The sequence below is a fragment of the Anabrus simplex genome, chromosome 3, assembly GCF_040414725.1.
Source record: "Anabrus simplex isolate iqAnaSimp1 chromosome 3, ASM4041472v1, whole genome shotgun sequence".
Taxonomy (NCBI): Eukaryota; Metazoa; Arthropoda; class Insecta; order Orthoptera; family Tettigoniidae; genus Anabrus; species Anabrus simplex.
In genome coordinates, this window is record NC_090267.1 from 10,396,753 (window position 1) to 10,419,230 (window position 22,478).

At 40.4% G+C, this 22,478-nt stretch overlaps 1 protein-coding gene across 6 annotated transcripts in view; it reads left to right on the plus strand.

Annotated features, from left to right (window-relative positions):
* Positions 1 to 21,296, plus strand: part of LOC136865923 (gastrula zinc finger protein XlCGF57.1-like) — a 75,408-nt gene extending 54,112 nt beyond the window's left edge. For all 6 annotated transcript variants that reach the window (XM_068226928.1, XM_068226926.1, XM_068226929.1 and 3 more), the window contains one exon: positions 17,939 to 21,296. In XM_068226928.1, coding sequence (XP_068083029.1) covers positions 17,939 to 19,052 — 1,114 coding nt within the window. In that variant the 3' untranslated portion in view covers positions 19,053 to 21,296. The remainder of the gene's footprint in view (positions 1 to 17,938) is intronic.
* Positions 21,297 to 22,478: the final 1,182 nt, after the last annotated feature.

A 22,478-nucleotide genomic window follows, 5' to 3' on the forward strand; every position in this document is an offset into this window, starting at 1 on the left:
GTTGTACGGGAAGTCTCTTGGACGAGATATGTTGCTCCTGTTTGGCACGATGTGTCTCCTAGGCAACAATTCAATGTGCTCCTTTAAGGCGACTTGGGTAAATGATTTTGTGCTCAAGCATAGCCCTTCGAAAAATAAAATGATTGATTGCACACTGATTAACACAGTTTTCTGACCAAAGGCATGAAAGCTTGTTGTGATTTAAAATTTAGTCCAGTATAGATGAGATTTTCGACTCTTCAGGATTGCGCACATTGTTGTCTATTTTTTTAAAATGAGTATGAAACCGGTTGTTGAACTTGCCCATCTTTACTTTCTTAACTTGCAAATCAGCTTCCAACTTCCTTATTTTCTTAATGACACACCAAAATTCCAGTCTCAAAAGATTCTTTTCTTTGTTGGCTTCAAAATACTTATTGGTGATCTGTACTCCAGTGGACTTACTGGTACTATCTGCCAGCTGTCCGGCATATGTATGTATGTTGGGTATTCAGCCCGAAGGCTGGTTTGATCCTCTACAGCTTCACCAACAGCTGTCATAGATAGTCTAGGTGTTACTGAAGAGGCATACTAGGGAAGTGAGGAGTGAGGTAGTTTGCCGTTGCTTTCCTCATTGAGCCAGAAGTTGCTATTGCATATCAGTCTGCCAAGCCCACTGAAATGCATGCAACAACCGACCCTACGAGCGATATTTTCACACCATTCATAACGGACTGGCTGCATAAGGAATGGCATTAGTGGCATCGCTCATACCTCGGTCACTTTCATATTGTCAAAGCCAAGGATGAGACTGAGACAGGTCAATGAAAGTAACAAATTTATTCTAGCCCATACCAGAAGACATAGTGCACTGTAAACACTACATCCTGCCAGCAAAGGCATCTGTCCGGCATAAGAATTGTTAAGTTCATTATTAATGTTATTGACTTAATGTCTCACTAACTAGTTCGGTTCTTGGAGACGCCGAGGTGCCGGAACTTAGTCCTGCAGGAGTTCTTTTACGTCCCAGTCAATTTGTCGACACGAGTCTGACGTATTTGAGCACCTTCAATTAGCATCGGACTGAGCCTGGCGAAATGTTAACATAAACAGCTGATTCATCATCAAAATTCCCCTCTCTTCCTCTTCCTTCCAGTGTTGTGCCCTAGTTCATATTTATTTACTGGTGGTCTTTCTAGTGTTGATTTTGATTTTGGCCTCTTAATCTCGGGATAATTTTTAATGAAGGAAGGAAAACATTTTCTTTCAGTTTTCTTATTTTTAGTCTGGTAGGGCTCTGCTTCAGCAGAATGCACACTATAAACTAGGACTGTTCTGGATTCAAAATTAGGTACATATATTTCCCGTGACACGTCTTTTTTAGCCACTTCTGTCTTAGGTCTGCATTTTATAGGAATTTGTGGAACAAAATTCCTTTACTTTTCCCACTGTGGCTTTTGCAATACGGTACATAGCAATAAGCCATTGTGTAAATAATATGCCAATACCAGAAACTACAAGTGAAAAGGAATTAATTCAACTAGATGATTGCCAGCTTTCATTTTATAAGTAGGCCATACATTGTATTAACTTAATACATTATACTCCGTAAGGAGGCTGGTTATTTTTCTGGATCTTAATTGACTTAAAGTAAAAGTCATGTGAATTAATCACAAAATTTATCAAGCATGGATTTGTACGTACAGATGAATATCATAATATTTGAATTTAAATATGTATAAGCTACTATATTTACCAGCGCCTTTCACTGTTTCCAAAACTATGCTAAATTCTCGGAAGAAAGCTCAGGAAGCATGAAGTGAGTGGAGGTGTGTAGTGCATAGCAGAAGACAATGGATGAACCCCTTCACTGATATACCAGGAGAGATGAAGTCTCCCAACCGTTTGAATGGTCAGAGTGTTTATTTCGCTTGAATCTTGATGTCATCTGCAAATGCCAGTCCTGGCTCTATTGGTGACTTGTTTGATTCCCAGATTTATAATTTTTTATGACTTGTTGAACACGAGGTTGAATGAAATGGACGACAGGCTATCTCCTCTTCATACCCCGGTATTGATCTTGAAATGCTTTGATATATTCTCTTCTTATCTTTACATTGGCTGTGGTGTTCTTGAGTGTCTCATCAATGAGGGTGTGTGTGTTATAGGTGCCGTGCATATGTCTGGAATGCTCTGCCTCCATTATTAACTACAGTGAAACCCCTCTAAGTTGGACACCTACATTTGGTTAAAAATTAGTCCATTCTACAGGCTGGGGATACAGTATTTCAGAAGTACACTAACCATGTAGTAGTGTTTACTGTGACATTGCAGTACACTGCTTTTCATGCCCACCAAATCTGTAAACAAATGCCACAGTATTCTCCTATGTTTTTTTATTTTGTGGGGTAAAGTAGTTTCCCTTTACTGGTCAGTGAAAAAATCAGTCACAAGACTTTGTTTTAATATTTGAACGTGCCCACTCCAATTCAATTTTCTAATGTAATCCAAATAGCTTCAGTCATTTCTCATAGGTTGTACACAAACACGTAATGTTCCAACTCATTAATACACTGCACAGCTTTCTGATGAGTAGGCAGGTGCTTGGGGACAGCAACTGATTCTTCTTCTCCTCCTTATGATAACCTTTCTTCCAAAGATATCAGTTTTTGTAACACTCTATGAATTGTTCCAATAACATCATCATGGACTTCCAATTCATTGTTGAAATCACTAAAAATACCGCCTGACAGTTCACGAGGAAGACATCTTAGTTGCTCGGTTAATGAGATGTTATCTAAGTGAAATGGTTCTTCCTCTTCAGTTGGTTGGGCACACATTCTGCAAGATAGAAATATTTCACAATTGTTTCTTTAGACACGTCCATCCAAGCACCATGGATTCAGCATGTTATATTATATTATATTATATTTGCCTTTATTTGTAGTGGCAAAGTTAGGACTCATGGTCCTCTCTTACACTTAACCACACTTCATTAACATTGTACATCTGAGAGCAATGTTCATAATCTTAAATCTACCATTACAAACTAGAAACAAAATATGAAACAAAATTGCATAAACTCTATAAATATTCTTAGTCATGTGTTAAACTATCGTTACAAATTAAAAGTTGATTGACACTAAATACCCTAGGCACAGTAAACGTACATTCATACACACATTCACTCTACCAGATTCATTCAGCCTGGCGGCACACATCGAGGAGATGCTCACGGCAAGACAACTTGAAGGAATTTAAGGATTGTATGGCTGTAATGTTGTGGGGGAAAGAATTCCATATTTTAGCTCCATTTGCAACAAAGGAACGGCTGAATGCTGCTGACCTGCTGAGAGGGATAGCAAGTGTACTGCCAGAGCGTGTGTTATGCTGGTGAAAAGAGGATAGGAAATTGAGTTGTGAAGATAAGTATTATGGGATATTCTCTTTTAATACTCGAAAGATTAATACTGCCACGTGGAGGTTTCTATATTGTTCAAATTTTAGAAGGGAAAGTTGTCGATAATAAGGGGTAACATGAACATCATAGAGTAAGGAAAAGGTAAATCTAATACACGAGTTCATAGCACGTTCTAATCGGTTTAGTTGTTCTCTTGTGGCATCAATTAGTACTACGTCACAGTAGGAAAATATAGGGAGGATAAGAGTATTTATAAGCCTAATTCTCATGTTAAGTGGCAGCATATTTTGATGATATTTTAGTGGGTGAAGGGACGTGTACACTTTTCTACAGATATTTGTAATGTGCTCTCCCCAGTTAAGATTCTCGTTTATAATTACACCAAGATTTCTTACCAAGTTTTCGTACGGAATAATTTTACCAGATAAAGTTAGTGGAGGAATGTTTTTGTTTTTTCCCGCCCTAATTTGTTTCGTCTGCCCAACAATAATAGCTTTAGATTTTGATGGATTAATTAAAATACAGTTTTCATGAGCGTATGCACAGATATTATTTAAGTCAGAGTTCATATAACCTATTGCTTGATTGATGTATGAAATTTTGGAATGGTAATAGATCTGCAGATCGTCAGCATACAAGTGGTATTTACAGTGTCTTAGCCGTGTCGATATATCGTTAATATAGATAAGAGAAGTGGTCCAAGTACAGAGCCTTGTGGAACTCCTGAAAATTTCATTACCCATTCGGATGACCTATTCTGAATAATTACGCGTTTTCGTTCCGTAACATATGAGAGAAAGAATTTTAGAGCTGTCTGTCCAAGGTGAAGCGATTTCAATTTAGCAACCAGTACGTCTATGTTGCGTCGAGGAACCTCATAATCCGTGTAAATTGGATTGCATTTTTTCTTGTATGTGCTGTATTCATGAGGGCCCATTTCAGCTTTTTCCTACACAGTGAATGTATAGCTTGAACTATCCCTTTGTCTAGTGGTTGCACTTCATTTGTAAAGTTAGAAGGCTTAAATTTTACTGTAGGATTTGATAGATTTATGTCCACATGGATTATAGCATTATAAACAGACAACAGTATTTTACTCTTATCATTATTCATTTTTTAGATTGATTTCTTTTAACCATTCACCAAAAATATCAGCTTTCTTCCGATTTTCTGTTGTGATGCCAAAATACAGGAAGACTGTCAGTCTTAATATTATTGTTTCTAAATGCTCTCAGACCGGCAGCATTTCCAATGACAATGTTAAAATGCCTCGCACTAAACCAATTCAAACAGCAAATCAAAATAAAGATTTCAATCTGTCCAAACTGTAATTTAAAGTTCAGAGTTTGAGGGGTGTCCAACATAAAGTGGATTATTGACATTTAAAGGTATTAAACAGTGCGTTCAGTACGTGTCCAATCAAAAGGAGTGTCGAAAGTGAGGGATTTCAATGTATATACAGGACAGTGCTGGTAGCATTTTCACACCTGGAAAATCGTGGGATTGTGGCAGCTTCCGAACCTTGGTTCACTATTACGTGTTATACGCATACTGGCTTCATTTTCTTGGGAGCTTTTGCTCATATCCCCTACCTAATTTCTCTCTTTGACATTTCTATTCTCCTTCACTCTCCTGGTTCACTAATGGGAAAGCAAGGCTCCACTTTCTTGTATTATTTTATTTTCCTTGTCTTTTCTACATTATCATTCTCTTGAGGAGGTTGTTTTGCCCTAACTCTGCTAGGATGAATGCATGCTTCTGGCGTGTGATATTCTGCCTTTATTTCCATATTTTTTCGCATTTCAAAATGCCTTTCTATGAAAGCTGCCACGAGCTACAAATCCTTGGGCCTTATTTAGGCTGGTAATATCATAAGTAGTTTTGTTTTTATGATGATGTGTGCATTATCTGTGTCGGTCTTATTTGGTTGCCTTGACATCTTGCTAGCCTGTTTATGATCCTTGATGTCATGTTTTAAGTCCCAGCAGATTTTGTTCCTGTATTTATGATTTTGTTTTTCTCCTCAGCTTACATTTTTCTTTCTTTCGCTCCATAGCTCTTGGTGTGCAAATTATTCCTGGTGTATTTGTATGCATGTTATTGTGTTTTTATGTGAGCCTTTAGAGGTGCTGTGTCCCTTCTCTCCATCGGCAACCCCTTTACTTGGGTAATTCGGGTCCCATTGCTATGAATATTTGTGTACTTCAACTTGTTTAAGAATTGTTTTGTGCTACTCAAAGCTCTTTGCAGGAGTCAATGTTCTTAGGTTATGCATGTTGACGTCAGTTATGGTTATGTGTTTCTAGGACATTTATGGCAACAAGATTTGATATGAGTAATCTACTCTATGCACTGTACCTGAATAATAAGTGCACATTTTATCTCATGATTAGGTCCATTTTAAAGCACCTTCTCTTTACATTGCTGGTTCTGGATGTGTAAATGTTGTGTGTTTTCGGTAAATTGCATGCCATTGCTGCTTCAGAGGAAGATTATTTAATCAATCTTAATTTTACTCAAATATTGTTTCCTTATGCGTGCGGTTATATTTTCCCCCCTCTTTCTTTATGCAAAGCCCTTCTATTTATGTCATATGACACGGTAACTGTAACTGCTTCCATTTTGTATCTTGTGTGCAGGCCATTGACTTTCCTTCCTGGTCAGTTTACGTCACTTATGCCCTATCCACCTTGGGGTTTCCCTGTGCGGCTGGCTTACAAATAGGTTTATTTTCAGTTGTTTTATTCATTTAGCTTATTTGTACTAAACCCTACAACTGGGGGTTTAAGATAATGCAACACAGATCTTTGTTGTTGCCTATGTTCTCAAAGACGATTCTGATATGTTTTTGATGAGCTCTGTTACACATTCTTTGTTACTGCACAAGAGTACTTTGTTAGTTTTTGTCCCTTATTCATTATATGATTTCTGTTTTCCTGCTTTATTATCTTGTCCCCTGGTTTTGACTAATAAACTCAGCTTTCCTTCTCTTTCTACGTGCTAATATTGTAGATAGTTCTTGGGTTGTTATTTCTAACATGGGGTCTAATGTCTAATGGTTTCCATGTTTGTTCCGGAGGAAATTCATTGGCCATCAGGATTTTCTTTGATTGCTACCATTGCCCATCTAAATATCTCTGCAGTATTTTGTTTATTTCTGGTTGATTACTTGCTGGTTATTATCGTTAGTGAGGGTTTTAGGTTATAGATGGTAGCAGATCGTGATTCCACCAGATTATCTTACCGAAAACTGAGTTTTCAGTAAGGTAAAGTTGAGCTCATTCCTACAGGGCATTACACTTTGCGTTCGGCATCCCCTTTTTAACAACTCTCATTGTCATTAACCCCCAATTTTATAATTTTGTCCTTTTGTACTATCTTGTTACCTTGTTGTGAAATTCCACATCTACATTTCTGCTGTTCAGTTTTTGGGGCAAAAGTACTCTTCTCAAACATGGAGAAAGGAAACACTAGAAATAGTAGCGAAGATGAAATCTTGCACGTGGAAATGACAGTCAAGGACTTGACTGCACTAAATTCGTTGCATGGATATAAAACTAGTGGTTCTCCCAATGATCTGGGACGGGAAATTGATCTGTTCCCTCTGACCACTCAGCGTGAAGGGATCTTGTCCTGCCCTAATGCTGGATGTTTCAATTTTATCTCAGCGCTGAATGTGATAAAGAAGTGGGGGCTAAAATTTTGAGGAGAGTGTAATTCTTCGTTTGTTATAGAATTCCTAGAAGGAACCGGTGATATTGTTGATTGCTGCGAAATCCCTACCGATGAATTCGTACCATGTATTTCTGCTATGATTGATGGTCCTATATTGGGATGGTTTTGATTAGCAAAGGACAAACTTCATACCAGGAATGATTTTCAAAATGAAATTAAGATGGGATTCTACTCTTCTGCCTTTAATTTTTGCGGAAAACTTGAGCGCACACAAGGTACAAATGAGTCAGTAGACGACTACGCCATGCGGATTCTAACGCTGTTTAACTGATTAAACTCCCCTCCTTCTAGGGCTGAAATTCTCAAAACCGTTGACTGGTATTTAACCCCGAATTAAAATTTTTTTTTATTAAGCGAAGTGATGTTAGTACCGCTGATGACATCTTCCGGCTAGGGAGGGAGTATGAGTGCATGGTGGCTCAGCACAGTTTCTACCAACCTCCTCCCGCCTCAGCTGACTATTTTTGTTCCAGATACAGCATGTTCCTTGTCTTCTAAAACCCTATCCATTTGTCAGCCTTTTCCTCAATATCATCTCGAAGGAAGCGATGGCCCTCACGCTGTCTCACCCTCCAGCCCTCATCCCCATACTGATACCATCCAACACCAGTTGGACCGTGGTAAAGTTGTCTGTTATAATTGCGGAAAGGCAGGGCATTTCTCCAGGTTTTGTCAAAAGCGTTCCCCTTTATCCTGCACTTGAACTGGGTTACACTGCATCAACCTTGATGTGTGTCCCCATGTTTCTCCACGTCAGGGAAACTAAATGAACACGGGTGGTATGATCCGACATTGGTGCCCACTTATTTTCGAACATGGGAGGTTTGAGATTTACCTTCGTTGTCACGATGGGTCAAGGTTAATTGTTGTTCAGGAGCCTTTATGCTATGCTATATACCGGTGCTGTTCCTTCCTTCCTGAACAAGGCTTTTCTGGATGGTTTGGCATTCAAAACTCTCAACATGCTTGACGACGAATTTCCCAGTTAAATTAGTGCTTATATCACGTGAGATGTCACATGAAGATAAACGGTTTGTCGTGGAATTTAAACTTGAATGTAGTACCCAATCTGTCTGCGCCATGATTCAGGTTCGACTGGTCTATCTCAGTATTTTATCACCTGCATGTGTACTTTTGAAACACCTTTTCAGAAGGCTGCTATTTGTACCATTTCAAATTCTAAATTACCCAGCATTTCCAGTGATTTGACGGAAACTCAAAATCTGATGTTAAACAGTTTGTTGGAGAATTTCTGCGATGTTGTGATTGCGGATTTGGGTTGTGCAAAGAACTTCTCATATTTCATTGAGTTGAAGTATGACATTCCATACTCAAACTGTCTGCCATGAGGGATTGTGTCAACGATCTCCTGGAAGAGAAGGTGGAGAGTCTGTCAATGTCTTGCTACAGTGGCCCTCATTCCCAGACATGATGGTAATTTCAGACTTATTGTGGATTATAGAAAGGTCAATAGAAATATTGTTTTTGACAGTTTCACATTACACACCTTTAAAAGCGCATTCTAACACTGGTATGGCTCTGACTCTCATACACCTTTATATCGTAAATGCTGCCTTTGCCACACCGTTTGGATTGTTTTAATTCAACAAAGTACCAATAGGCATATTGATAGTTGGTCAAGTGCTGAGCTGCGTCCTGGATTCCATCTTTGGGGATTTGAAGTTTTCTACGTGTTCAACTTTCTTGATTACTTGCTTAGTTTTTCTCTGACGCTTGACAAGCACCTTGTTCATTTTCGTGAGGTTCTTTATCATTTACGCAAGGATGGGTTTACTGTAAAAGCAGAAAAGTTGCCTCTATCTTCCAGATGTCTGAATTCCCTGGGACATGTTATATCAGATTCTGGTATTAGTGTGAACCACGACAGGGTTAAGTGTATCAAATATATTTTCCGCAACTCAGAAATGTCCGTGGTGTAAGAAAGTCCTGGATATGGTGGGGTTCTATAGTCGCTTCATCAGAGAAGGGATTTCGGCCCCTTTAAACAAGTTAAAAATAAAAACATCCATTACATTTGAGGTGAAAATCAAGATAAGACCTTCTCCCATTTAAAGGATGCCCTGTGTAAAGCCCCTGTACTGTATAGCCCGGATTTCTCCAAGGATTCCATGTTAGAGTGTGACGCTAGTGACATTGCTATCTCTGCCACTTTAAACCAAAGGATGGATGATGAAAATTTAGCACCAGTCGGCAATCTCAGTAAGTTGCACCATGGGGCAGAACTTAAGTATTCGGTGTATGAAAAGGAATGTTTGGCTGTTGTGCTAGGGGTAGGGAAATTCCATTCTCACTTAGAGCACTGTCGTTTCTTGTTCACATTGACCATCAGGCTGTCATGGATGAGCGCTATGCAAACAGGTAGGAAGTACGGCGAGGTGCACTATCCGTCTATCTGCTTACAAGTTCACTGTCTTGCATGTCAGGGGAAAAGACAGCGTTGTTACTGATTGCCTGTCCGGGATGTTCACCTGTCGGCGATTCTGATGATAATCCATGTGATGGTGGGAAAATTAGTCTTCTTCGATATTACCTGTGGACTTTTACGGAAATCTCAAAACACCACAGGGATCATCCAGAGTCCGCCAACCTGATCAAATGAGTAAATGACGATCTTCACGTGACAAGTCATTTCAGATTAAACGAGGTGTACTATTTCGTCGCAACACGAGGAATAAGTCTGCTGAAATTTTAGTTGCAAGCCCCTTGAGGCCTATGACATTAAATTATTATCACAACTCTTATTTTGGTGTCCATTTGATACAGCATGAAACCTTACACAAAATTTCACAAGCTTTTTATTGGTTCTAAATGAAGGAGATTTTAAGATATGTGAAGAGTTGCGACACGTGTCAGAAGTGTAAAACTGCTCAAAACTCCCTGATTGGCTTTCCTTCAGCTGATGTAGCTACGTACCCCAGAGGGAAGTTGTTTATAGATTCCGTCGGTTCCTTCATAACATCTAAATTAATCAGCATCGGGATTTTGTCTGTGATTGATGGTTTCTCCAAGTTCATGTGGTTGTTTCATGTCAAGAACTTAAATTCTAATGTTGCCATTGATTGTCTATCCCGACATATTTTTGGAGTTTTCGGCCCACGTAAATCCTTGGTCTCTGCCAACGCTTCCACCTTTACCTGCTCTATGTTTCGAAACTTCTGTTTCTCGTGGGGTGTTAACCATCCCCAGGCCTCACACGTAGAAGGAGCCTGCTTGAGTACATATCACAATGTTATCCTATTTTACCCTTGGTATCAACAATGCCGTCCAAGAATCCAATCGCCATACTCCCGTGGAACTATTCTTGGGTAGAATTGTTACTGATCCACTGAAATTAAATTGGAAACTTGATTACTTGTCACAGCCATCAAATGACCGGAACTTGCAAAAGAAGTGGGATGAATGTTCACAATATTTAAAGAAGGCCTGAGCCCGGGTAGCCAAATGATTTAACAAGAGGAGACATAATCCTGCTCTCAAGGTCCACGAGCTTGTTGTGGTATCGAGGTTCCGAACTAGTTCGGCCATGAAACAGTCGGCGCCAAACTGTGCTACATGTGGACCAATCCCAAGTGAATTACCGAGTCCTTCTGACCTGTGACTGTGACATTGGAAGAGTAATATTCTAAAAGAAGGAATACGCTTTCAAATTTAGAAGACTTGTTAACTATTTCATGCCTTACCGAACAATAATGAAAGCGGAAAGCAGCCTAAAGGGAGAGTATTTGTGAACGTGGTATAAATTTAGGTGTTAAAATCAGAGGAGCTGAAAAATATGACTGTACAATTTCTAATAGACCAGTAGTTCTGTCTAGTAAGTTATTTTTTATTAACAATTTCATCTGGTCGCCGACATTTCTTGGAATATTTCTCTCATGATTTCAGTTTGGCATGTAATGGGATAGACGCTTATGTAGATAACTCATAACTACTAATTGTGCAAGATATCACTAAAAGTAAGTTCTCTCTTATGTGGCTTTATAGTGACTTAATTCTTTGTAAAAATGGGCTCGGCACTTGCTGATCGTTCATCCTGTATCAGCATTTTGTCTTCAATTCTTGACCTATGGCATCCAATTCCGAGCCTATGCAGTTCCGTGCTCTCGGTCTGTGCGTCCACCTTCTGTTTTAAAGTACATGTTCTGCATATCGATACTCATTTTCGGGTTCATTCGACATACCTGTGATGAATTAGTAGTGGCACTCATGATTCCTGCTGTCTTCTATCCCATAAACACAAATCTCGTTATATTAGCCCGGTTTACGAAGAGAGACCGATGTCTTTCAGAATTGTAGTAAATGTGAAGGGATGCATAAAACTGGATCGCAGGGGCTGGTGGACCACCCGGTCCAATGATTCCCAGACTCGTACTTTCAATAGATAGTTGTTGGTGTGTATTCACACATCGGGTATCAGGAATATCATCCCTAACACTCATCTCAATATACTATAGATCCGGGTTCGTGTCTAGTGCTCAGGCCTAGGTTAGCTTGCCGGAAGTACATTGGTTAGAATCGTCATCGCTCCCTCTGCGTTTACTTGCCTTATCCTAACTTTCCCTGCAAACCTATTCCTTATGTTGCCAGAAAGTTCGACATCTTGGAAGGTACTGCCGTCACTCTCAGACAGGCTTGTAACATTAAAGGACCCGAATTCAATATTTTACTCTCGTAACCGCATAAATTCATACAAAGCTGATGACACTGTATAACGCATGCATTTTTCCTAACGTAGTTATATTACGGCCCGTTAGGCATGTCATACATTTATATACAAAGAAACAGAAGTGATTTGCAGAAGTGATTTTACCTATTCCTCGCTCATTCTAAGAAAATCATCTATGCAGACTTGTCTGTACCACAGTGACCTCATAGCACTCCACCTGGACTGGTTACATGGATTTAGCACAACCATGCGCTAACGGCGTCTTGGCCTGCAGCTTCGTGGTTCAGCTCCATGGTATGGTTCATCCCGTTGCCGTCTGCTTGAGCACCTGGATTGTAGGAAGGTCTCGTTCGTAAAGCTGATCGCCTGCCCGTACTGGTGATTGTAGGAAGGTCTCGTTTGTAAAGCTGATTGCCTGCCCGTACTGGTGGTTGATGGTAAGTCTCGTTTGTAAAGCTGATCGCCTGCCCGTACTGGTGATTGTAGGAAGGTCTCGTTTGTAAAGCTGATCACCTGTCCGTACTGGTGGTTGTGGGAAGGTCTCGTTTGTAAAGCTGATTGCCTGCCCGTACTGGTGGTTGATGGTAAGTCTCGTTTGTAAAGCTGATTGCCTGTCCGTACTGGTGGTTGTGGGAAGGTCTCGTTTGTAAAGCTGATCACCTGTCCGTACTGGTGGTTGTGGGAAGGTCTCGTTTGTAAAGCTGATTGCCTGCCCGTACTGGTGGTTGATGGTAAGTCTCGTTTGTAAAGCTGATTGCCTGCCCGTACTGGTGGTTGATGGTAAGTCTCGTTTGTAAAGCTCATCACCTGTCCGTACTGTTGGTTGTGGGAAGGTCTCGTTTGTAAAGCTGATCACCTGTCCGTACTGGTGGTAGTGGGAAAGTCTCGTTTGTAAAGCTGATTGCCTGTCCGTACTGGTGGTTGTGGGAAGGTCTCGTTTGTAAAGCTGATCACCTGTCCGTACTGGTGGTTGTGGGAAAGTCTCGTTTGTAAAGTTGATTGCCTGCCCGTACTGATGGTTGTGGGAAGGTCTCGTTTGTAAAGCTGATCACCTGTCCGTACTGGTGGTTGTGGGAAGGTCTCGTTTGTAAAGCTGATTGCCTGCCCGTACTGGTGGTTGTAGGAAGGTCTCGTTTGTAAAGCTGATTGCCTGCCCGTACTGGTGGTTGATGGTAAGTCTCGTTTGTAAAGCTGATCGCCTGCCCGTACTGGTGATTGTAGGAAGGTCTCGTTTGTAAAGCTGATCACCTGTCCGTACTGGTGGTTGTGGGAAGGTCTCGTTTGTAAAGCTGATTGCCTGTCCGTACTGGTGGTTGTGGGAAGGTCCCGTTTGTAAACCTGATCGCCTAATCGTACTGGTGGTTGTAGGAAAGTCTCGTTTGTAAAGCTGATCGCCTGCCCATACTGGTGGTTGTGGGAAGGTCCCGTGCCTAATCAGCTCTTGTCATTAAATTCCTGTACCGCCGGTAACTGCAGTCTACGCGAACAAATTATATGAGTGTTTTCACACTCCTGTCGCTCCTAATTTAACATCTCGCGTTTTAGGACTCTATCCTCTATCCGGGATTATAGTCCGTCCTGTACAGCTACTAATTACGGGTAAGTTACCCTCACATGAAGAAGTTATTTATTACAAACTGCTACCCAAGTATGCGGACTAATTCCTCAGTCAAAATTAATTCAAATATTCTCCCTAGCTCCTTGTGACAACTATTGTTCACAAACTACGGATGATGAAAACTGACCAGATCTGTCTATTATAAAACTGGATTTGTCTAATTGCTACAAGCTCATGACGCACGCTATCTCACCGTCACTCTTGCAATCCACCCCGCGTCTTCTCTCTGTGCCTTCTTGCAAGTTCTCGAAAGAGACGCCGCTCTCGGGAAAGCCAAGATACAACACGTCTTCATTGTGAAAACTGAAGCTTATTTCCCACTATTATCTCGTGCATATCACATTAAGGAAGGCAATTACACTAAATATAACGGTCAGCTCAAGACACTCATTAAATTACTTCACAATTTGCGCTCACGAGTAATTATCATGTTACCCTGCCAGGCCTGTTTCATCCCGCATTTTTTGTTTAACAGTACCGGTCAAAAGTTTTCGATCACCTACCACAGCTATGGATTTGTGGTTAAAACAGAGATTTAGTTTATCATAGCCATGTTCTGATAATAAAACAAGCATAAACATGTAAAGACTCTGCTGTGTATTTGACCGATTCTATGAATAGGTCTCGTTCATTCAGCTGTCTGTGTAGCAAGCAGTTCACATTAGTTTCCAGTACACTGTGTGCAGCTAGCAATGTTTGTGTATCTGATCAGGTGCATACCATGTCACCTCCAAATGGGATGGAAGCAGAAGATTGGAACTGAAAAACGTGCTGTAATTGTAGCTCTGCATCACGAAGGGTATTCTAGTAGGACAATAGTAACTGAAGTTGGCGTAGCCCAATCTACAGTGGTGTATATATTGCAGCGGTTCAAGCAAACCGGTGCCAATGCAAGTGTTTTGCGATCTGGATACATCATACAGGGAAGATCAGTTCATATGTGTACAGAGTAAATGTCAGAGGACTCGTACTGCACCTGTCCAGGGTTCCAGTGCATGACACTGAATATTAAACTGACTGTTCATTAACGAATAGATCTGCTGATTAGACCGAAAGCACTGGATATACTGAAATACACTGGCTTCTTGCCTCTCGCCTATATAGTGGAAAGCCATATTTTCTGGAGGGGGAGTCAGTCCACGCCACCTTGTCAAACATCGCTCCGCTGGCAGGTATATTTACACTTTGAATTTAATATCAAATTAAAGCCTGTACATCCCACTTTCCACTGATCAATTTTCGTTTCGAATCCTCCGCGGGTTTGTCTGTAATCATCAAAGGGTCAGTATCAATTCCCAGTAGGTGGAGCCTGACTCCTGGGTTTTTGTAGTTTTCCTGGTCCTGTCAGTATCGGGCATCTGGTTTTACTCACTTCAAGTTATCAACTACCTGCGCACTTCCCATTATTCTTATTATGTAGAATGGTTCTCTGCATGATAAATCCGCATAAAATCTCCTCATTCATCGAAGCTATAACTCGAAATTATCTATCAAGTATTTCCGCGTTATTAATGTTAATACCCTCGAAACAGTTGACAGCTACACATTGGTGCCACTAGATATTTAGGGGAATACATGGGGTGATATCGTCTCGTATGTTGAGACGACTTCTTTGAGGCTGTTTCGTGACCTCACTTCTCAGTCATGTGACATCTTGCTTGCTTCAGCTCTCTCGCTCAGAGTGAGAACGAACTCCACTTACGGGCGCTTGTACTCCCTGTTTTCCCAATTGCGCGCAATGAGAGGAGAGGTGCGTGACTCTACGGGGGGCGGCTCGCATCCCGGAACCGTCAAGAGTATCCTCATTTGGCGGCTATTTAACGCAGAACCGCGCGGAAAACGGCATATTCTCTGTACAGGATGTCTCTACATACATATGACGAGGTCGTGAACGGTCACAGTACGGCAACTGAAATTCGCGAGAAAGTCAATAATATGCGAACTGCTCCAATCTCTGCCTCAACAGTGCAACGCGGTCTTCGTGAACGAGGTTTAAAGGGGTGCATAGCGGCCAAGAAATCTTTGTTACGGACACGAAATCAGGTGAAAAGAATGCAATGGAAGCAGCAACATAAAAACTGGAGCGTGCAGCAATGGTCCAAGGTGTTATTCACGGATGAATCAAAGTTTGAAGTATTTGGGAGCCATCGTCGAATGTTTGTTCGTCGACTTTGTGGAGAACGTATGAAGAGACAGTGTGTGACACCTACGGTGAAGTATGGTGAAGGGTCGGTTATGGTGTGGGGATGTTTCGCGGGTGATAAAGTCGGTTATCTAGTGCGAATTAATGGAACATTTAGGAAGAAAGGATATCACAGGATACTGATCAACAATGTAGTTCCATCTGGCTAGGGGCTTATCGGTCGTGGGTTTGTTCTGCAGCAGGACAATGACCCTAAACTTTCTGCTAAATTGTGTACAGGGTATGTAAAAAGAAAAGAGAAATGTGGGAAATTGAAAAATATGATTTAGCCAAGTCAGTCACCAGACTTAAATCCTATTGAACTGTTATGGGATGAACTTGACAGGAGGGTCCGAAAACTGAGGTCAACTAATGTTGAAGAGCTATGGAATAATTTACAGAGCTGTTGGACTGCAGTATCTACACAAACACGACAAAATCTTATTTCCAGAATGCCAAGAGTTTGTGCGGGTGTTCGGAGGGCAAAGGGTGGATACCTTGAAGAGGCTAAAATATAAACCATATTGTATTCTACTTAATGATAGAGAGAGAAGATATATATTTTGTTGGTCTATTATTTTTTACGATGTGTTTGTATATTGAAATAAAGTATCTCGTTTTCTGCATAGCTGATCGAAAACTTTTGACCGGTAGTGTAAGTGTGGTATCTGTGAATCCCCAGACAGCATGCGAGTTGTTCTGCCCTTTTCCCTGGCTTCGTATCTTTCTCATACATCTTGCCACGCCCAAACTACCTCGCTTTGCCGTTCTTCGAGCTCCCAGCATCTTTCGCCCGTTTCCAGCTTTGACACCCGGAAATCATGATACTTCAAGGTGGTCAAATACGTCAGACACGTGTCGCATGGAAAGGAACACATGCGGAACAAAATTATGGCATCTCGGCGTTTCCGGAGGCCTTCAAATGTAGTTAGTAGGACGTGATATATTAACATTATTGTTACATAATTTACTTACTTTTAACTGTGCATTGCTTAAGTCCATGGTTTCTGCCGTTCCTCTTTCATCTAACAACGAAATATTTCGCGTTACCCTTATGCTGTTTAGGGCCTTTATTATTTTTTATCATTTTCGCAAACCGTGCTTCAGCTTCATGCATAAGTTTTATGCTGCAATCGCCGCACCGTCCTGTGTTATTTATCACAGCCGCCACCAGAGGTGCATCATCCCCGATACTCACCAATCATCTGGTAGAATTGGCTCTCTACATTGGTAGAATGCTAGAGGGTACTTAACGGGCTGCTGGCAGCACTGATATAACTGTGTAGGTGTTACGATCACTTCGATCGCCTTTCTTGCATAATGAGTGTATAAGAGAAGTTTTCAAGTCATCAGGTATCGTGCCGAACTTCCGGTAGTCGACTAGGATCCGGTTAAAATCTCGACGTTTTCATCTCCACCAGCTTTCACAGCTCTCACAATGATGCAATCCTTTCAGGGCGCTTTGTGCTTCTTGAGGGCGGTAATGACCTGCTACATAATTGGTAGTTCATATGGTACGTGGATCTCTGATGAATCTTTTGTTGGTTGCCTTTCCCCGGACTTCGCAGTTGAGCGATTGGTTCCCGTCTTCAAGTTTCTACTATAAGATTGGGGGTTTTACAGTGTTTTTCTACTGTTATTATTCATGGTATGTCTATTCATGGTTTAGCAGCTGTTGTTTTCATAACTGGGTAGCACTGAGGGACTTTCGTTTGAATCACGGCCATTCCAGAATTCTTGATTCATGTTTGTTCATGGACGCTGCTTCCCCATTAAATGTTTCATAACCTGACAAAAGTCACTTAGTTAATCTAATTTCTCGAACTGCTTAATCGAAATTTTGCGTCTGATCGTTCTTAACTGTCCAAACGTTTGTGATGATTTTTGGATTAAATAATGTGCACAATGACTTGTGGCTCCCCAGAATTTGAAGTCTTGAATACACCTTCAAAGGTTATTGGAGATATGATGCTCTGTACTGACATCTGCACCCTTGTTCTCTGTTGTAATTGAACTTGAACATTTATTTACAAGCATTTGTAATTTTCACAGATTGTATTTATGTGTGCAGTGATAGTTTTTCCATTAGGTTTTGTTATTATCTACTCTCACTGTGCAGATATACCATAGCCTTGTTTAGTATGCAAGATTATGCTTTTTTTCATGTCCATAATGTAATGTTGTTTGGATCAGTAATGTTGTTAAAAAATAAGAACCATTTTGGTAGCTACGTACGTCGCGTTTGCTTGTGGATTCTAGATTTCATTTTGTTCTGTTACTCGTAAATGGTAATAACATTTTGTGTCTTCTGTATTCTAGTGCGGAGAATGTTGTAGTATTCTTCAGAGGTCCGATGGATACATGTGATAATAACAGCAAGATATTGGAAACAGGAAGTGATCTCATTTGCAATATGCCACCTCATAATGTAAGCCACCAACAAGTGTTGTCTCACTCTGGAGAAAGGCCAATCCATCCTTTAGAATGCAGTAATATGGTTTTTCTCAAATCTTCCGTCAAGAGACAAGGATCAACCTGCAGGGAAAGGCCCCAACATCGTACTGCAAGTGGTAAAGCTACACTGTCCATGTCTCTTCAATCAGAAGTGCAAAGTCACTCAGATGTTTGGAAACATCAATGTAGTACATGTGGTAAAAGTTTCAAAAAGAAGTTTCTCCTTGATCAACACATTCGGTCTCACACAGGGGAACGTCCATACGCATGTGACGAATGTGGTAGGAAATTTTCCACTAAGTCTGGTCTTAAAGGACATCTCCTTAATCATACTGATAATCGTCCAACTGATAAACGTTCATTCAAATGTAGTGAATGCGGTAGAAGCTTCCTTCAGAGAAGTTATCTTATTATACACAAATTACTTCACACTGGTGAACGCCCGTTCCATTGTACCGAATGTGGTGCTTCCTTTTCCCAGTCGTCTAGTCTTCAAAAACACCGTTTCACACATACAGGGGAGTACCCTCATAGGTGTAGTGAATGTGGTAAAGGGTTTATAGATACCGGCAATCTTAGGAGGCACATGGTAACGCACACCAAAGTACGAATGCACTCGTGTAAGAAATGTGGCAAAGTTTTTTCTCTGAAAGATAGTCTTAAAATGCACGTTCTTTCTAATTCCTGTCATCTGAAAGCTACTGCTGCAGAACGCCCGTATGGTTGTGATGTATGTGGCAAGAGGTACAGCGATAAGAAGTGTCTTCGCAGTCACCTGCGAACGCACACTGGATTACGTCCGCATTGCTGTTTTATTTGTGGTAAATGCTTTACTGAAAAGGGCAAACTTACTAGTCATATGGTCATTCATAGCGCTGACCGCCCATACTGTTGTAGTGAATGTAGTGGAACATTTTCTCGGAAATATTATCTACAGCAACACCATCTGCGGATACACGCCAGGGAACGTCCACATTAATGTGAAAAAAGTGGCGTGATTACAATACTGGTGACTCCCTCCTCACTCACACCAACAATGCCGCTGTTGTTATGAATACGGTGCAAGTAATACGGAATTTTGTTATCCGGTAATATTTAATTTGATTTCTACATTGGTTCGTTGTAAAAAATACCCTTGTTAGTTGTGTAATGAAACTGTCCACATTGTTGGTTTGTAATGTCTGAGCACCTTACATTTATGAATGGGACTAAGTACTTCAGGCTTGAAAATAGTCGTGTGTTTTTAATTTCATTGCTCCACTGAGATATTTTAAAAATGGTATATTTTCTCCTGATCATTATGGAATGTTTGATTTGTTTATTGTTACCTTACTGCTAGTTTTTCCTTGATAGTTGAACACATAGACGTATATGATCATGCAATGAATTGCCCTGAACATCATATAAGGAATTAGGTTTTTCTACATTGGTGATAATATTTTCTAGAATAAATTGCAGGCGGATCATTATGCAAAGACATCCGGACATACATTATTACTAATATTTACACCGCATTAACTAGCTAATACAATATTAATCAGTCAGCTAAACATTAAAGGGCATTCATTAACCCAATCATATGCCAGGTAATTAGGAAACATGAAACCACCACAGAGAAGCAAATATTTAGAGACTTATGCACACGCGTCTGCTGACAACACTCCTATAATAATAATAATAATAATAATAATAAAACCGGGAGGTACACCTCAACCCCTTGCACTTAAATTAAGCATCTTTAAGAACGCTATCTATCACATAAAAATTAAAACAACTAGTACAAGAAGATGGACGTTGATCAACAGATGTCACTACTAAAGTGATAGTGTAATGTGTTATTTTAAGGTTTCATAAACTGACTGAATTTCTTTTTTGTGTGTGTATGACAGTTTGCAACAACTATTTCAAGAAGTTTTCTACTTTTCTCCAAAGATGTCTCTATTAAAGAACTGAGGTCAGGCACTCTGGTGCAAGGTGGATCAACTAGAAATTTTGGGTTTATAGGTTTTCTGAACTGAATTAACTTTCTTTCTTTTTGATACTTCAAGGTTTGCAACACTTCTTACTTATCCCGCCAGCTCTGGAGTCTGACAAATCAGAAATTTTGCTTATTTATTTTTCAGCCAATCAAATGCTTCTTGTACCTGTTTATTCTGCCAATAAAGTGAGAGGATATGTCTGCGTTTGGTCCAGAGCCTTCTTGAACCTTTATCTCGGGAATAAAGGCTGACGACTTTTCGAGCTAACTTGTATTGATCGTAGCGTTTCAGACTGTGTGTATTAAGAGAGGAGGCGCGGGCCTCATTCATCGGCAGACAGAACATTGGAAATGGTAATGGCCACCGGTACTTAACTCGGTGGTTAGCTCCAAAAGCTGACTTGGGGTGAAGGTTTGCAATCATTAACTATGTAACAGTGAATTTTGTAAAATGTAAACTTTTCTTCCTTCTCATGTAAAAGTTCAAGTAAGTCATAAGTACTTAAACTGAAAACCGGAGATAGTGCGTTACCCCTCTCGAATTCCCCTTCAATTAAGCTTGAGGTGACTATGTAACTGTTTTTGCTTGTAAATTGTAACTTCACTTGTCCATCTAGTCGCCTCAATAGTGTGGGATTAGCCTCTGCATTGTCAGACCACAAGCCCAGCTAGTGTTTTAACGTCTTAATTTCAAGGAGCGCATTTGTCCGCTTCCATACATTTTGTTTTTGGGGCCAGTGATTGAACTTTTTGATTTCTATCAAGGCCCAGAAAATGGGGACTAGATACTTCTGTATAAACTCAATAGGTTACTGATATGGTCTTTTAAATTGTAGGTTGTACCTAGAGAGGCCAGAAAGTGTAAAAGTTATTGAGTAATGATGCTCTTATCTCACTTGTAAAAGTTAATGATTGCCTTGAGTAGGCTGTAAGGGTTTGGGAGTATAGTCTCCTGCGTAGAATTGTGGAGCATTGAGGCTCCGTTCTTGTAATGTAATGGATATCTGTGTAGAAATGCGTGATGCATTTTGAAGGCCATATCTTACAACCACTGGAGCAACGTGCTCTTCAGTATTGTGATTTAGTATTTCCTGTGAAACAAATTGGGAGATTCGTCTCCTTGCCTGTCTAACTAAACGCAACATTATTGATGTTGGGACCTTTCTAAATTATGAGCTCGAAGCTCAAATTGTAACTTAGCTATTCTGGTTTTTCTGATTTTCTATTTTGTACAAACTACCTCTGTACTGAAATCTTGTTATTTGTAAAAATGTAATATCTGAAAAATAATATAACCTTCATTTTAAATTAATCCTTGACTATCATAGATAGACCCATTCAAACCCACACCTTCTTTCAGCCCTGTGTTCCACAGAATACCCCGGAACAAGTGGTAGCAGAGTGTGGTTGAATGGGTCTAGATAATGCCCCCTTTTGATGGCTAAACATAGAATTTGCTCCAAACTCTAATTATTTTCTTGGCTGCTGGAAATTTGTTCCATTTTGCTGTCAGTATTTGTGGGCCGCGCGAAGTCCTCGCTCCCAGGCACTTGTGCAAGGGGGAATTGATTTATGAGCTAATTAGAAAGGTCCAATCTGGAGGCAGGGTTGTTTCAGATATTGCCAAACTTTAGGAGTCGTTAGAATTTCCTATTTGCATCATGTTATTTGGGGAGAAAGAAATTGATGAGGCTCTATCCATTACCACAGACTATACCACTGAGCTTGCTTGTATAGTTAGTTTCTTTGAAGTGAGTGTTCCAACTGCCAGCCAACTTAAAGGTTGTGCAGGCTAGGCTGTTTCATTTCTACAAAAGGGCTAGGGACCTTTTGTCTCTAAAATTGGAGGAGGATCATGCTAAGGAAGCCAGTAACCTATTGAAACACCCCTCTGATATGTCGAATAGAGTTAGTCAATTGTTGACCGGGGCCGCTACTCCGAAAGCCGATCTAGTTCCTATGGTAAATTTATCTACGGAAGAGGATCCTAGTAAATCTATTGAGAGTAGGAGATCTGTTGCTATGCAACAAAAATCTGCCCCATCGCGTACTGAGTCTGGTCATCCAAGACAACTTCCACCTTTCTTTTTGACTAATGTAGTGTTTGAGCCTACGCAACCTCCTATGCAGTCACCTATTATGTCACCCGGTTTTAGTAGTTTGCCTCGCCCATTGGCTATGTTGCTTAAGGGCACTTCCAAGTTTTCAGTAAATTCAACTAATGAAGTCATTTCCTTCCTAAGGTTCTTAGTAGAATTTCAAGAAGATGCACTAGCTTTTGCTCTGTCTCACTCCCAAGTACTTCAAATTGTTTACCCTTATTCTGTAGGCGTCCTCTGTGACAAAATATTTAAAGCAATAGCTGATCGATCATCTATAGAAGACTTTCATACCCACCAACTGTCTAATTCCATTCCTGCTGGAAGC